Source organism: Coregonus lavaretus, assembly GCF_964263955.1.
Source record: "Coregonus lavaretus genome assembly, contig: SUPER_35_unloc_2, whole genome shotgun sequence".
Taxonomy (NCBI): Eukaryota; Metazoa; Chordata; class Actinopteri; order Salmoniformes; family Salmonidae; genus Coregonus; species Coregonus lavaretus.
The window spans coordinates 444,717-462,964 of NW_028167180.1; the positions used below are offsets into that span (position 1 = coordinate 444,717).

Sequence of the window (18,248 nt, forward strand, 5' to 3'; positions counted from 1 at the left end):
CGTTCTCTCTCCTCTCTTCTCTTGTTCTCTCTCATCTCTCTCTTTGTTCTCTCTCTCTCTTGTTCTCTCTCTCTCTTGTTCTCCTCTCTCTCTCTCTCTCTCTCTCTCTCTTGTTCTCTCTCTCTCTTGTTCTCTCTCTCTCTCTCTCTCTCTCTCTCTCTCTCTCTCTCTCTCTCTCTCTCTCTCTCTCTCTCTCTCTCTCTCCTCTCTCTCATTCCTCTCTCCTGTTTATGATCACCAGGTCTGCTCCTCTCTCCAGACAGTCCAGTCTGCTCTCCTCCCAGGTTTTCTTCTCAGTAGAGAGTAAGTAGAAACTGGAGTGAAAGTATGTCCATCCCTCCTGACAATGACGAGCTACAGACCAGTTACAACACCCTGGCTAATGAGAGAGACCAGCTACAGACCAGTTACAACACCCTGACTGAAGAGAGAGACCAGCTACAGACCAGTTACAACAACCTGACTGAAGAGAGAGACCAGCTACAGACCAGTTATAACAACCTGACTGAGAGAGAGACCAGCTACAGACCAGTTACAACACCCTGACTAATGAGAGAGACCAGCTACAGACCAGTTACAACACCCTGACTAATGAGAGAGACCAGCTACAGACCAGTTACAACACCCTGACTAATGAGAGAGACCAGCTACAGACCAGTTACAACACCCTGACTAAAGCGAGAGACCATCTACAGACCAGTTACAACACCCTGACTAAAGCGAGAGGCCATATTCAGGCAAAGATTTTTGTGATAGGTGAGATATAAACTGTGATTAATTAGAAGTAAAATCAACAGTAATTATATATCAATGGGTTTGTGAGTATAAAGATACTGGCTAAGTTTCACAATGTGTTCACCTTTGCTCTTCAACAGTATGAAAATGTATGCACTCACTAACTGTAAGTCGCACTGGATAAGAGCGTCTGCTAAATGACTAAAATGTAAATGTGAATGTAAACAGAGCAGCATTGTCAAGAGGAATGGAGATACTTTGACTCCAGGTCGACTTCCTCTCCACTGATTGAATTGTGTCACCACACAAATAACTTCCTCTTTGCGGTGACAACACCAGAATGAAGGTTTGGATCATAAATAACATTCCAAAGCCATTAAAAAGAGGAAGAAAGATGGAACAGAACAGAATGAACAGGGGATGGAGAGGACGTTATATACAACTGTCTGGTCTACAAGCCTGCGTCCCTAAGGACACCCTATTTCCCTATGTAGTGCACTATATAGAGAATATGGTGCCATTTGGGACACATATCAAGTCTCCTTCTTATTGGTGGATAGAGCCTTGAAACATCCTGTCACCTGCTGTGGGCCACAGACAGAGAACAGAGAGGGAGCGGGTGGAGACACATCAGATCAACTAGTAATACTACTTCTACTACTCAGTACAGTTAGAATACAGTCGATATTACCATTAGGAGTCAGTTAGAAAGGTAATCATACAGTAGATATTACCATTAGGAGTCAGTTAGAAAGGTAATCATACAGTAGATATTACCATTAGGAGTCAGTTAGAAAGGTAATCATACAGTAGATATTACCATTAGGAGTCAGTTTGAAAGGTAATCATACAGTAGATATTACCATTAGGAGTCAGTTAGAAAGGTAATCATACAGTAGATATTACCATTAGGAGTCAGTTAGAAAGGTAATCATACAGTAGATATTACCATTAGGAGCCAGTTAGAAAGGTAATCATACAGTAGATATTACCATTAGGAGTCAGTTAGAAAGGTAATCATACAGTAGATATTACCATTAGGAGTCAGTTAGAAAGGTAATCATACAGTAGATATTACCATTAGGAGTCAGTTAGAAAGGTAATCATACAGTAGATATTACCATTAGGAGCCAGTTAGAAAGGTAATCATACAGTAGATATTACCATTAGGAGTCAGTTAGAAAGGTAATCACAAGTTGTTGAATTAAATGAGATTATTGAAGAAAATGACAAGAGAGCAATGAGGAGAGTGAAGACTGACATGACTAAAAACAATGAAAAATGCTAAATTATAGCAAGTCCCAGTGGAATCGTTTTTGATAGATTTTACCTTCAATTATGCAAATAGATGTATAATTTAAATGTATTCATTGGTATTAAAGAGTCAATCTTATGTTCAACCTAAACAAAGTAGTCACCCGCCACCGGTTTGGTAAAAGGCTGAGGAATGGATCTGGAGAAATATAGGCAAGAACTGATCATCCATCAGATCAACATTATAGTTTCAAAAATGTTTTGAGGCTCTACATGCAATTTGTTTACAATATCATTGTTTCCAAACAATTAATAAAACATAGTATTTTTTGGGTTCTGATGGGGTACGACTGTTGAACTAAACTCATGAGGTATTTATAAGTTATCATCTTTAAGAATGGATTGGTAAACTTTATATCATAAAACAGCTGTGAGAAACGCTCCTGTTGTGGCTGATTATGTCACACCCCCACCCTCTTATACGTGTGTGTGTGTGTGTGTGTGTGTGTGTGTGTGTGTGTGTGTGTGTGTGTGTGTGTGTGTGTGTGTGTGTGTGTGTGTGTGTGTGTGTGTGTGTGTGTGTGCGCACATGCGTTTGATTGTGTGGGTGTGTGTGTGTGTTTATGTGTGTGAGTGGGTGTGTGTGTGTTCTCACATCAGTTTGTTTCTCCTCAGGACCTGAGGATTCAGGGAGAAGACTCTACAGGATGGGTGCTGTGAGCTTTGGGATGCTGTGTGTTCTACAAGTCACTCTCAACATCTCCCTGAGACTAGTCTGTGAGTGTATTGTTATCTAATCATTACACTATATCAGACTTTCACAACAAGGTCCTAAATTCAGATTAATGTTGTTATCTGTGTAACTAACTTCCTCCTCTGTTAGACATTACGGAACTTGCAAAGCACAGCCAAGATAATCTGTCCACTTTTAGCAGACTGTCTAGCAATGTTACCTCTAATATTTTTGGGCACTGAGCACATTTTAGGTATAGTGAGCGGAAACTTCCGCCGTGCGTTTACAGTGAACACTGAGGCTGTACGTTTACAGTTTTAGACAGTAGCCAATAGGCTATTGTGGCTATTTGAGCATTATGTAGGCCTACCAACAAAACCAATGGAGCAAATCCCATAACATTTTCACATTGAAAAAGCATTTGATTTCTATGATATAGCCTACAGTAGCCTATATGTGGTGTTCAATGCAGGCCTACATTGCATGAGACTTTGAAAAACGTTTTTACATTATGAAAAGCTTGACATTAATTCATGATTTTTTACATGGTCTGTAACACCATGGGCCAAATACATTACTATAAATTGCATTGTATTGTGTTGTATTATGCAAGACACCACTTTACAAAATACATTTAATTATTATTACCATACAGATAATTAATTACACAGTGTAGGCTACCCCTCTGCCATTTGGCTTATTTGCATATTCAACCCTGTCTCAAAATACAACACTGCCCCTTTAATTTAGACATAACCGTTGTACCTGACTGGATTTTCAAAGACAGCTTGAAATGTAGCCTACATGTTTTGTGCTCTTGTAGGAAGCAGTAACTCCCCATTGCTGACCTATACTTATGTATACCTGGGCTATAGTGGGTAAGAGCGTTGTGCCAGTAACCGAAAGGTCGCTGGTTCTAATCCCCGAGCCGACTAGGTGAAATATCTGTCGATGTGCCCTTGAGCAAGGCACTTAACCCTAATTGCTCCTGTAAGTCGCTCTGGATAAGAGTGTCTGCTAAATGACCAAAAATAAAAAAATAAACTAATAACTCGCTAACTAGCAAAGAATATCAACAACTGTGCACACGCGCGGCTCTGTGTTCTAATCTGAACTGATCTGAAAAACGTATTCACTCGTCGATAATTGAAAGACCGCTCTTAGGCAACCCGCGCCAATAGAATTATACTCCGTTGCGCTCTGGCTCTGCCTACAACACAATCACAGACTCAATCTTGAAAAGTTAGATTTGTTTTGGTTTGTTGCATTGAAAAGGGGCTGATATAATATTGATTGTATTGCAGAAAAAACGTTGATCTATATAGTTCAAACTAATGGGGTGAACTCAGTGAAGTTCAATCTCTTGTATCTCTGCACGGCATGGTAATTATTCTGCGCGGCAGTCCTCGAGGAAGTGCGTGGCCGCGCACTCGCGCAGTTTAGAGGGAACATTGTTTTTAAGGACAAAACCTAAAACTGACTTTACCTTAACCCTAACCTTCACCTAATTTTAACTAATTCAGAAACTGAACAGATTAAAAATGTATAAAATAAGTTTAAATTGAAGCCTTTTTCTTTACAGGTGTCCTGTTGTATTTGTGGTGACCTTAAATCCATGGATGAAAAGTGTCCTGTGTTTTTAAGACAGATGCAGTGCATAAGGCCTACATAGAATGTGAATAATGACATTAAGGGTACGTCTCAAATGGCACCCTATCTCACACACACACACACGCACACACACGCACACACACAAATACACACGCACACACACCATTTTTTGTGAGCATATTAATAAATTCCTTCTTATCAGCATCCTGTGTGTTAAGAGTTATATTTCACACATCATTAGACACAACATGAGGTCAGTACATTACTCACAACACGAGGTCAGTACATTAGACATAACATGAGGTCAGTACATTAGACACAACATGAGGTCAGTACATTAGACACAACATGAGGTCAGTACATTAGACACAACATGAGGTCAGTACAGTAGACACAACATGAGGTCAGTACATTAGACACAACATGAGGTCAGTACATTAGACACAACATGAGGTCAGTGCATTAGACACAACATGAGGTCAGTACAGTAGAACACAACATGAGGTCAGTACATTAGACACAACATGACGTCAGTACATTACTCACAACATGAGGTCAGTACAGTAGACACAACATGAGGTCAGTACATTAGACACAACATGAGGTCAGTACAGTAGAACACAACATGAGGTCAGTACATTAGACACAACATGACGTCAGTACATTACTCACAACATGAGGTCAGTACAGTAGACACAACATGAGGTCAGTACATTAGACACCAACATGAGGTCAGTACATTAGACACAACATGAGGTCAGTGCATTAGACACAACAAGGTCAGTACATTAGACACAACATGAGGTCAGTACATTAGACACAACATGAGGTCAGTACAGTAGAACACAACATGAGGTCAGTACATTAGACACAACATGAGGTCAGTACATTAGACACAACATGAGGTCGGTACATTAGACACAACATGAGGTCAGTACATTAGACACAACATGAGGTCAGTACATTAGACACAACATGAGGTCAGTACATTAGACACAACATGAGGTCAGTACATTTAGACACAACATGAGGTCAGTACAGTAGACACAACATGAGGTCAGTACATTAGACACAACGTGAGGTCAGTACATTAGACACAACATGAGGTCAGTACATTAGACACAACATGAGGTCAGTACATTAGACACAACATGAGGTCAGTACATTAGACACAACATGAGGTCAGTACATTAGACACAACATGAGGTCAGTACATTAGACACAACATGAGGTCAGTACATTAGACACAACATGAGGTCAGTACATTAGACACAACATGAGGTCAGTACAGTAGACACAACATGAGGTCAGTACATTAGACACAACATGAGGTCAGTACAGTAGACACAACATGAGGTCAGTACAGTAGACTCCTGATAAGTAAGTCCGTAGTACTCAGGAATCAGCTATAAAAATGAACAGGAGAAGAAAATGTCCCAACCTCAACCACGAATGTGTGGTCCTCTGTAGCTCAATTGGTAGAGCATGGCGCTTGTAAGATCGCCGGGACCACCCATACGTAAAAATGTATGCACACATGACTGTAAGTCGCTTTGGATAAAAGCGTCTGCTAAATGGCAAATTAAATTAAATATTAAATATGAATCATCTTCCTGTTTTAACATTTCCCTTTTATTTCTGGGTATAAGATCATAAACAGTTAGTCACAGACTCAGAGCAGAGACAGATAGAGACACAGACACAGGGTCAACGACAAGACCAGAACCTGAAAATAGACAGAAAACACAGTAAGTTGTTGGAGATGTCTGAGGCCATCTATGCTGTGCCAGATATGACCAAGAAGGTCAAGTTTGACAGAGGTGAGATGGAGGAGAGGATTGTGGATATCTACGTCAGTGCCGACACCCTGAGAGAACGGGTGAAGGACCAGCACCAAGAGAGAAGAGACAGCAGACACTGCCTCCTATAATGGACAAGGAGACCAGTACTCAGGTAACACACACACACACACAAACACACACACACACACACACACACACACACACACACACACACACAGACACACACACACACGCACAACATAATAATCTCTCTTATGTGTCCACAGAGCCTGATAGCTCAGGGAAGAGATCCTTCCTAGTTGCTGCAGTGTGTCTGGGGCTGCTTTTGTGTTCTCCTACTGGCTGGGATCATAGGCCTGTCTGTCTACTGTAAGTTTGTGTCAAAGTTCATTGCTTATCACCAAGTTGTAAGAAGTGCTGGTTACTAGGCCTATTTACCTGGTGTTTTACCTAGTAACTATGCGTTTATACTTTATAGATAACAGACTCATCAAAGATTCTGAGGATAAAAGGAACAACTTGATCCAGCTACAGACCAGATACAACAACCTGACTAAAGAGAGAGACCAGCTACAGACCAGCTACCACAACCTGACTGCTGAGAGAGACCAGCTACAGACCAGCTACAGACCAGCTACCACAACCTGACTAAAGAGAGAGACAGGCTTCAGAATTTGCTTTGTGGTCAGTGAGCTGGTTTTCATACCTTTCTTTATTATAAAGTCAATTTGTTCATTGAGATTTAGTCCAGTAAATCATGGAAAATAAAATGTAATGTTTATTGTATTGTATCATATTGTCTCAGTATTGTGTTGTGTTGTGTTGTGTCATCAAACAGAGAAAACCTGTTGTTTTGATGGATGGAAGAAGTTTGACTGCAGTTGTTACTTCCTCTCTACTGAGGAGAAAACCTGGGAGGAGAGCAGACAGGACTGTCTGAAGAGAGGAGCAGACCTGGTGATAATAAACAGCAAAGAGGAACAGGTGTGTGTGAGAGAGAGAGAGAGAGAGAGAGAGAGAGAGAGAGAGAGAGAGAGAGAGAGAGAGAGAGAGAGAGAGAGAGAGACAGAGCAAGAGAGAGAGGGGGGGGGGGTGGTAGGAAGGATATGGGTGTGCTGGGGGTAGATATGATCAAACGGTGAGCTCCAATGGAATTGGGACAGTGACACATTTTTGGTTGTTTTGGCTCTGTACTCCAGCATTTTGGATTTGAAATGATACAATGACTATGAGGTTAAACTGCAGTCTGAAGCAGTAATTTTAGGGTTTTCTCATCCATATCAGAAATGACAGCACTTTTAGTACATAGTCCCCCATTTTAGGGGACCAAAAGTATTGGGACAAATTCACTTATATGTGTATTAAAGTTACAGACTCACATATATCACACCCCCAAGATTCGCTAACCTCTCACCATTACAGTAACAGGAGAGGTTAACGTGTCTTGGGGGTATGCTATTTGTTCATCTTTAACTTTCTCACTCATCATTATTCACAGTTCATTCAGCACTTTCCGTAATCATTAAGTGTTTAGAAACATATTCTACTCTTATTTACAATAAAAGTGACTCCAAAATGACACGATACATTATTACCATTCATTTCTGTTGGGCACAAAATAATCTGAAACACAACCAAAACAAACAGCAAATGCATCCAACACGTTTGTAGAGTCACAAGCTTGATGTAATCATTGTGTGCTAGGAATATGGGAACAAATACTAAACTTTGACTACTTTAATACACATATAATTCAATTTGTCCCAATTCTTTTGGTCCCCGAAAATGGGGGGACTATGTAAAGAAAAAAGGGCTGTCATTTCTAAACGGTTCATTCGATGTGGATGAAACCCTACAATGAAAGCTGGAGTACAGAGCCAAAACAACCAAAAATGTGTCAATACCTTTGGAGCTCCATGTATATATATATATCTTTCTCAACAACAGAAGTATCTCTTCAATCTCAAGAAGAGGGTCTGGATTGGTCTGACTGACAGACAGAGAGAGGGGACCTGGAAATGGGTGGATGGAACAACACTGACTACAGAGTAAGAGATTATAACTACTCTGACAATGAGGCTCCAATTTTCAGTTCATTCAACCTTTATCTATACAGATTACTGTTATCGATGGCAGCAGTCAACAAAGTTGAATTTAAGATAAAACATTTCTGTATATTATTTAGGATTGTGATGTTCTAACTGTGATATCTGACTGTTTTTAACCCTGTAGGGACTGGTATTAACCATGATATCTGACTGTTTTTAACCCTGTAGGTACTGGTATTAACCATGATATCTGACTGTTTTTAACCCTGTAGGTACTGGTATTAACAATGATATCTGACTGTTTTTAACCCTGTAGGTACTGGTATTAACCATGATATCTGACTGTTTTTAACCCTGTATGTGCTGGTATTAACAATGATATCTGACTGTTGTTAACCCTGTAGGTACTGGTATTAACCATGATATCTGATGGTTTTTAACCCTATAGGTACTGGTATTAACCATGATATCTAATGGTTTTTAACCCTATAGGTACTGGTATGACCCACAGCCTGATAACAAAGGTCCTACTGGGGAGGAGGACTGTGCTGAGATACACAAAGATCAGCGTCCTCTGAAGGCATGGAATGACTTGTCATGTGGAAGCAAACTCAACTGGATTTGTGAGAAAGTGGTTGAATATCACCAATGTCACCATGACAACATACTGTAATACAGTGGACACATCTCTATCCCTCTCTCTCTCTCTCTCTCGCTCTCTCTCTCTCTCTCTCTTTCATTCTCTCTCTTTCTCTCTATCTTTCTTTCTCTCTCTCTCTCTCTCTCTCTCTCTCTCTCTCTCTCTCTCTCTCTCTCTCTCTCTCTCTCTCTCTCTCTCTCTCTCTCACACTCTCTCACAGTCTGAAACCCACACACACACACACCCTCACACACACAGACAAGCTCGCACACGCATGCCAACACACCTATTGTTGTATTTGTTTGTAGTGTCATATTAATAAAAGTCCTACTTATTTCCTGCTTGTAGCTTACTGTGTATCAGTAGTTATGTTTCACACATCAGATACAACACGTACATTTGATTTTTTGCACACTCTACATGCTTCGACCCGTACTGAGTATACGAAGAGGCAGGACGCAGACGCAAGAATTAACAAGGTCAAGGTGTACTTAACATGTACAAAGAGAAATAACAAAGATAGAGTAAACGACACGAAGCTAAACAATCACACACAACATCATCCAGAACAGTCAAGGGCTAAATAGGGGTGGTGATGAGATGATGAGGTGCAGTGGGCGTTGGGGTGCGTTGGGTTTCCATTCCGGTGTTGCCGAGGAGGTGCGCTCAGACCGGTGGCTCAGTAGACCGGCGAATCAGAGCGCCGGAGGGGAGCAACGGGGGAGACGTGACTCATGCAGTGCATTCCATCAATTACAATTCAAATATATTCTTCTTACTTGCTACATATATTTACATGCTCCCATTTATGTCTGGTGCAAACATTCTCAACCCTACCAAACCACCATTACATACACTGTATAGGAGTGTAGTAGAGATATCAAAGGGTATCAAAGCATGTTACTTAATCATCTTTGACAGTCAGTCTTTGTTGTCAAGTTACATATATGCACAATATCATATGCTCATATTTGACTGTTGTTCCCCTATATGGGTCCCAATAGAGGGAAGTGAAGTGGTTCAACCAGCTGTCACTCAAAAACTACTCAACCAATCAGGTTCATCAAGAGAGAGGAGAGCCCTGGTGGTTCCTGTTGTCATCTCATCCTCACTGGTTAAGCCTACCCACCCTCAATATCCACTTGGAGCAGTTTGTAGTGTCAAATCTATTGTATGGACATTATAATGACCCATGTTTGTAGTCCTGGACCTCCTGAACATGTTGATGTATATTTGGGAGAAAACAGAGGGTCCAAATCAGCAGAAAGATGAAAGGAAGGAGGAGTTCTGGAAACTCCCTGAATTATCTTGGGGCTGTTACATATGATATTTAATATATGTTAACAGATAGACTTTGTTCTCCACTTCCCCTCTATTATCTATATCTTCCTGGTATGATAGTGTCCTGTCCATCACCAGAAATAGCAAGTCCCATTCCCTGGGCAGGAGGACTGTGTTGAGATATACTCTGGACAAGATGACCATGTAGAGACATGGAATGATTTATATTGTGCAGCAGAAAATGGTTTAGCAATAAGCACTGTAACAATCTCTCACACACATACATGCACACAAGTACGTACACAAGTATGCAAACTTGTTCTATTTTTTGTATTAGCATAGCCACAACTACCCGTGTCATTTTGTTGATACTTCCCTAGAGTTAACACCTACAGCAGTCACACAGACAGAGACACACAGATGACTCAGAGACAGAGATATCACTAGAAGCAGAGACTTAACGTATAGAGGGCTTGCAGTTGACGTACGACGCCTCCTGGCGGCCATTTTGGAAGTTCACCACATTAATTCTAGAAGCAGAGACTTAATGTATAGTAGACCTATATAGACAGAAAGACCCAGGCATTGTTAAAGATGTCAAAGGTCATCTATGCTGATCCAGATATGAACAAGAAGGTCAAGTTTGACAGAGATGAGATGGAGGAGAGGATTGTGGATATCTACATCAGTGCAGACACCCTGAGAGACGGTGAGACCAGCACCAAGAGAGAAGTGACAGCAGACACTGCTCCTAATAATGGACCAGGAGACCAGTACTCAGGTAACACACACACACACAGACACACAGCAGGACTCTTAGCCTGATAGCTCAAAGAACAGACCCTTCCTACAGATGTAGAATCTCAATCTATTGATGCTGTGTTCTAATACAGTCTAGGTAGATAGGTTTGGGTTAGTTATCTGTGTTCTAATACAGTCTAGGTAGATGGGTTTGGGTTAGTTATCTGTGTTCTAATACAGTCTAGGTAGATGGGTTTGGGTTAGTTATCTGTGTTCTAATACAGTCTAGGTAGATGGGTTTGGGTTAGTTATCTGTGTTCTAATACAGTCTAGGTAGATGGGTTTGGGTTAGTTATCTGTGTTCAAATACAGTCTAGGTAGATGGGTTTGGGTTAGTTATCTGTGTACTAATACAGTCTAGGTAGATAGGTTTGGGTTAGTTATCTGTGTTCTAATACAGTCTAGGTAGATGGGTTTGGGTTAGTTATCTGTGTTCTAATACAGTCTAGGTAGATGGGTTTGGGTTAGTTATCTGTGTTCAAATACAGTCTAGGTAGATGGGTTTGGGTTAGTTATCTGTGTACTAATACAGTCTAGGTAGATAGGTTTGGGTTAGTTATCTGTGTTCTAATACAGTCTAGGTAGATGGGTTTGGGTTAGTTATCTGTGTTCTAATACAGTCTAGGTAGATGGGTTTGGGTTGGTTATCTGTGTTCTAATACAGTCTAGGTAGATGGGTTTGGGTTGGTTATCTGTGTTCTAATACAGTCTAGGTAGATAGGTTTGGGTTAGTTATCTGTGTACAAATACAGTCTTGGTAGATGGGTTTGGGTTAGTTATCTGGGCACATACAGCAGTGTTTCCTTCAAACCACAAACACTAAAGTACACACAATAGAATATACTACCACATCTTAATTTTCCATTTAAATATTTTGTAAAATATTGTAAATTTGATCAAATGTGTAATGATACCAGTCATCAGTCAATCATCAGGGTGACTTCTGACTACTGTTGATCTCTTTCCCACTAACAGGTATATTGTGTGATATTTTCCCCCTCAGAACCCACAGTAAAGTTTGAGGCCCTCTTGAAGGTGTGACACAGTCATCATCAGGCTGAGTTTGATGCAAACCACAACACAAACAACCTGACAAAGATAAATGTCATTCAGTTTCCCAGATGTAAATATGCAGGTGTCATCATTACTGTATAAGATATTCATTGTATTTTCCATCTCTTAGATATATTGTGTTTTGTATTTGTGTCAAAGCAACAGTTAATGTCAAAACACCAGTTTAGTCAGGAGGTTGTTATGACGGTTCACTGCCACCCTATGGCCTCTGTTGTCTCTGCTAGTCAACATGATGGCTGCTGAAAGCTTCTTGGTAACTGAGTCACTCCTTATCTCTCTTCCAACCCCACTCATGAGGTTGGCCACGTTCCAGGCTGACTACATTGATGTTGCCTGCCAGATGTCACAACTCCTCGATAGATGTTTAACATATCAGCTAACCAAATCCTATGGTATAGCAATCTAATGCCCAACAGCACAGTCGATGACTTGGCCAGCAGCCATGGGTCAATGGCTGTCTTCAATGTAGTCGGCCTGGAATGAGACCATCCTCGGTGTGGTTGACAGATTGAGCAGTACTGAGCTCTGACCTCACAGACACAGGAAACTACTAACCCTGCTCCTGCTCTCCCTCCCTCCCATCTCCCTCTGACCTCACAGACACAGGAAACTACTAACCCTTCTCCTGCTCTCCCTCCCTTCCATCTCCCTCTGACAGTATCCTCTTCTCTTATCACTCTGGTTACGATTTAACTCTTTGGCCTCAAGTTCATTTCAAAGCCATAACTAAGTTTAATTTCTTTGTACATGTCACGCCCTGACTCTGGGGACTCCTATTTGTTGAGTCAGGGTGTGTATATTCTATGTTGTGGTGTTCTATGTTATAGGTTCTATTATGTGTAGATCTATGTTGGCCGGGTTGGTTCCCAATCAGAGGCAGCTGTAGCTCGTTGTCTCTGATTGGGGACCATACTTAGGCAGCCTATTGGCACTAGTGGGTTGTGGGATCTTGTTCCGTGTTAAGGTATGTTGTGTTGCGCTGCCTTGGACTTCACGTATCGTCTGTTTATTGTTTTGTCGTTGTGTTTATTCGTTAATAAACATGTATGCATATCACGCTGCGCCTTGGTCCGTCCCGTTCGTCAACGATCGTGACAGTACAACTATGTTGAATAATGGGTGAATATTGTCCGTGTTAGCCACAATCTCACTCAGATGTGATGATTAAAGCTTCAGGTTACCTTTGTCAAGATTTTGAATCTTTCTTTAAATCTGAATATCTTTGTAGTTCATTCTAATTATAACCTGAGAACAAACTCATTTTCTCGTGAGATGAAATTAATCTCTGTATAATTGATGTACAGGTAGTGGATATATAGGACATGGGATGTAATAATGTTCAATGGTTTTATTTATTCAACAAAAGCTGGAGAGCACATGCTTAAAAATATAATGAAATTACAAATTACCATTACATTCAATTTCACCTCATTACCGTACAAAATACATATTTTTTAAATAATCGTCATCTTAATCTGAGGAAGTAATGCGTATTTAACCATTTAACAGGATCGTTACACCTGAGAGCTGAGAAAGATACATTTGTTTCAGATTACTTATCCTTGTACATTGGTGGGAAGAATGATCAGCAATATACAGACCATAATTAAAGAACAGTATGTAACCTGTATCGGCTGTTCTGCTGATGGTAAAAAAATATAAATATACATTTTACCACCAATTTGCAGTTCAGCTCTTACGAACTCTATTGCTCACAATATCACATCCTGTCAAATGGAGAAGCACTCACCTGTACTCTGTACTAGTAACTATTGATGCAAGGAGCTCTTCAATCAAACTCTTCTTACAGTGTATCAGTTCTCTTTGTCATCCCAATCATGCATTTTTTTTTTATAGCTGTGATAATGACGATCCATCCCATACAATGACGTTGAGGTCTCGACTGAAAGAGAACCTTAAAGTTACTTTCTCTTTCCATTTGGATAAATCTTTAACTTCACGTTCTTCATTACAATGTAACATATTTATGTGATAGTGAGGTATAGTCATACTAGACACAATGTAGCTCCGATTCTTATTATATTTGGTTACATGTAGCCAGAGGGGGGAATTGTCAGAGGTTACCAGAGTAACTGCATTGGCAGGGAGCGTTAGTAGTCTCTAAGCTTTGTCTGCCAATCATGTTTTTAGCTGGTGAGATTCTGACCTCTTGTGCCCAAAGTGCACCATGTCAAGACGATGATTCAGACAGAATCCCAATGACTCTTAAACAGCTTCATATTGTCGTTTCCTTTACTTTGTTATGTCAGAGTGAGACCCGGATGTTTTCCCCATAGAGATTCATTAGATTCTATTTAATTCTATGGGTTTCTCATCATATTGCTTTCATATGGCTAGGTCTTTCAGATCTGTGGTGGTTACAAAGGAAAGAAGGCAAGGACAGGAGACAAGGAAAGGAAGGAAGCAGATTGAGACTATTGGGACGTGACCTTATGGGTGTTTGGTATCACAGCTGCTGACTGTGTTGTGTTTATGGGTGTTTGGTATCACAGCTGCTGACTGTGTTGTGTTTATGGGTGTTTGGTATCACAGCTGCTGACTGTGTTGTGTTTATGGGTGTTTGGTATCACAGCTGCTGACTGTGTTGTGTTTATGGGTGTTTGGTATCACAGCTGCTGACTGTGTTGTGTTTATGCTGGAGTGCAGCAGCTGTAGAGGTAGCACTTAATCCAACATCTATATCTGTACAGTGATGTCTGTTTGCACACATCAATACAGGTCACATTCTAACACACACACACACACACACACACTGGACACACTCTTTTGTCTCCATAACACAGTAATATGTCAAATGAATAAACCTTCAGTGTTTGTTCAGGAGAAAGTTTCCATTGATAAAGACTGATGGATTGCTGTCGTTCAGAATGTCAACACGTTGGACACACCCAAACACACATGTACACTCAGTGGATGTTAACAGTTGGCCCTGTGGGTGACTGGGTCCAAACAGCAGGAGGCTAGAGAAGGAGGATACATTGGCACACACACAATCACAGATTTCTACAGATTCTAAAGTGGGGGTCAATGTTCTCTGAAGAACGCTGGAGAACAGAATGTTGGATGTCTGCATTCCAGCAACGTTCAGCAAACATTCTGATGTGTTTGGATAAAATGGTTCCATTGTTGTACATCTGACCTGTGTCACTAACGTTGTCAATGATGTTGTATTATACCAAGTCAATCAGTATTACTAATGTTGTATCATCTAGCAAAGGTGAAACACATTGATGCTGCTTCCTGGGTTGAGAATTGAGGTCCTGTTTGGCGTAGATGATAACAGTGTGGCCCTAGCACTGTAAGGGTGGTGGGTTCGATTCCCGCTGGAGTCACATACCCTATACTCAAAATGTATGCACCCACTCTACTGTAAATCGCTTTGGATTAAAGAGGTTGCTAATATTGTTACATGTTAACAGACTTCTGTTAAAATCCCAAACCCTGTCCCAGCAGGAGGCCTTTTGCCTTTTGGTAGGCCGTCATTGTAAATAAGAATTAGTTCTTAACTGACTTCCATAGTTAAATAAAAGTTAAATAAAATAAATACTTTCAAATTTAAGGTAATCATGAAAAAACAATGTATTTTGGAGATGGTTTTCACCTACGGTACCAATCCTGATTCAACTGTTGTGTGTAGAGTACAGTATGTATCAATACTGTATATCACCTTGTTGGAAGACACTTTTACCTTTCATGTGGTACTATGAGAAAATGTACCGTATGATGTTGTGTTGTCAAGGCTACAGCCATGATTCTCCACTCTGTTTCTGATGTTGTGTTGTCAAGGCTACAGCCATGATTCTCCAATCTGTTCCTGATGTTGTGTTGTCAAGGCTACAGCCGTGATTCTCCACTCTGTTCCTGATGTTGTGTTGTCAAGGCTAGAGCCATGATTCTCCACTCTGTTCCTGATGTTGTGTTGTCAAGGCTACAGCCATGATTCTCCAATCTGTTCCTGATGTTGTGTTGTTAAGGCTACGGCCATGATTCTCCACTCTGTTCCTGATGTTGTGTTGTCAAGGCTACAGCCATGATTCTCCACTCTGTTCCTGATGTTGTGTTGTCAAGGCTACAGCCATGATTCTCCACTCTGTTCCTGTAACTGGTAGTCTATTTGTAATTTTTTTTGTACCTTTATTTATACAGATAATTCTTGTTGGGAGATCTTTTACATTTACATTTACGTCATTTAGCAGACACTCTTATCCAGAGCGACTTACAAATTGGTGCATTCACCTTATAGCCAGTGGGATAACCACTTTACAATATGTTTTTGGTGGGGGGGGTAAGGGGGGGTAGAAGGATTACTTTATCCTATCCCAGGTATTCCTTAAAGAGGTGGGGTTTCAAGTTTTACAAGAGAGACCTGTCGTACCTTGTTCCAGTACTGTGTTGTTCCAAGATCTTTACATGGCAGTTAGTCTGTTTGTTTATATATTGTTCCAGGACTGTGGAAGTATGTTCTGAATGCTTTGACTCATGCAGGGCTGGTTCCATGACAAATACAAAAAGACAACGTAATTAAAACAAGGTGGAGATACCTCCATACCAAAACATACAGATTGTGTGAAGTGTACAGAAGCTATGACCAACCCTCATTCACACATTCACACGTTCATTATCTCTTCTGTCATCCATCTCTCTCCCTCTCCCTCCCTCTTTACAACTCTCTGTCATTCACTTCTTCCTTTCTCTTGTTCTTCTAAGACTGTGATGATATTATTTTTCCTATCAGGTCTCTCTCCGTTTCTCCACCTTTACTCTCTCTCTCTCTCTCTTTCTCTCTCTCTATCGCTCTCTCTCTCTCTCTCTCTCTCTGTCTCTCTCTCTCTCTCTCTCTCTGTCTCTCTCTCTCTCTGTCTCTCTCTCTCTCTCTCTCTCTCTATCTCTCTCTCTCTGTCTCTCTCTCTCTGTCTCTCTCTCTGTCTCTCTCTCTCTCTCTCTCTCTCTCTCTGTCTCTCTCTCTGTATCTCTCTCTGTCTGTCTCTCTCTCTCTCTCTCTCTCTCTCTCTCTCTCTCTCTCTCTCTCTCTCTCTCTCTCTCTCTCTCTCTCTCTCTCTCTCTCTCTCTCTCTCTCTCTCTCTCTCTCTCTGTCTCTCTCTCTCTGTCTCTCTCTCTCTGTCTCTCTCTCTCTCTCTCTCTCTCTCTCTCTCTCTCTGTCTCTCTCTCTGTCTCTTTCTCTCTGTCTCTCTCTCTCTCTCTCTCTCTCTCTCTCTCTCTCTCTCTCTCTCTGCCTGTCTCTCTCTCTGTGTCTCTCGCTCTCTCTCTGTATTTTAAAGGTTCTTGTCCTTTCTGGACATCTGTAGCATCCTGTTACTGTACTTTCTATACAATTGGAATGATTCATTCTAATTCTACATTACCTTCGGCCAAAACATTGAAAGGACACTACTGGAGGACATCAGAGGAGCTACCGGGGACAAGGACTTCCTACGGTGAGAGAGAGAGGCTAAAGTAGGTGGGCGATGTTAAGGCAAGAGTTAATTATTTCAGACATTTTGTGTTAAATTGTAGGATTGTATCACTATGATGGAAAGAATTAGACTACTGTATGATAAGGGGGCTGTCCTGGTAAACTGTTGGGAGGAGCTAGGATAACAAAACGTGTTTTTGGTTCATAATTACTACTCCCTAATCTCTCTCTTTCTCTCTATCTCTCTCTCTCTCTTTCCTCCCTCCCTCCCTCCCTCCCTCCCAGGTTAATAGGCATCACCCAGTCGTCAGTGTTGTGTTTTGTCATCGACACCACAGGAAGTATGAGTGATGACATCACTGAGGCTAAGAGAGTCCTTCTCCATCGTGGACAGTAAGAGAGGAACCCAGCAGGAACCTTCATCATACATCCTGGTCCCCCTTCAACGACCCAGGTGGGTGTTAGCCTGGTCCCAGATCTGTTAGTGCTGTCCCACTCCAACATTATTGTCACATGCCAAGTGCCTGCCCTGAAACTGGGAGCAGAATGACTGTTTTAACACAAACGTATTTTATTTTTACTTGTGTGTGTGTGTGTGTGTGTGTATGTTGTGTGTGTGTGTGTGTGTGTGTGTGTGTTTGTGTGTGTGTGTGTGTGTGTGCGCATGCGCGTGTGCGTGTGTTTGTTTGTGTGTGTGTGTGTGTGCGTGTATGTACAGGTGATGTCATGAAAAGTTACTTTCACAGTGCCAATATGAAGGCTGCATTTGAAATGTGGTTGACTGTTTTTGCAACTCTGCCAGAGCTGGTTAGTTAGCCAGTGGACTGAAAATGTT

The 18,248-nt window shown here is 41.1% G+C and overlaps 2 protein-coding genes across 2 annotated transcripts in view; one reads left to right on the forward strand and one right to left on the reverse strand.

Moving 5' to 3' along the window:
• LOC311110178 (fatty-acid amide hydrolase 2-A-like) overlaps window positions 1-6,263 on the forward strand; it is a gene marked incomplete at its 3' end in the record, with an annotated part of 13,159 nt that extends 6,896 nt beyond the window's left edge. The window contains exon 8 of the mRNA XM_084188731.1: window positions 5,994-6,263. Within this exon, the coding sequence (XP_084044857.1) occupies window positions 5,994-6,263 (270 nt within the window). The remainder of the gene's footprint in view (window positions 1-5,993) is intronic.
• Window positions 1-18,248, reverse strand: part of LOC311110201 (uncharacterized protein) — a gene marked incomplete at both ends in the record, with an annotated part of 397,005 nt that overhangs the window by 201,180 nt on the left and 177,577 nt on the right. The gene's annotated exons all lie outside the window — the stretch shown is intronic.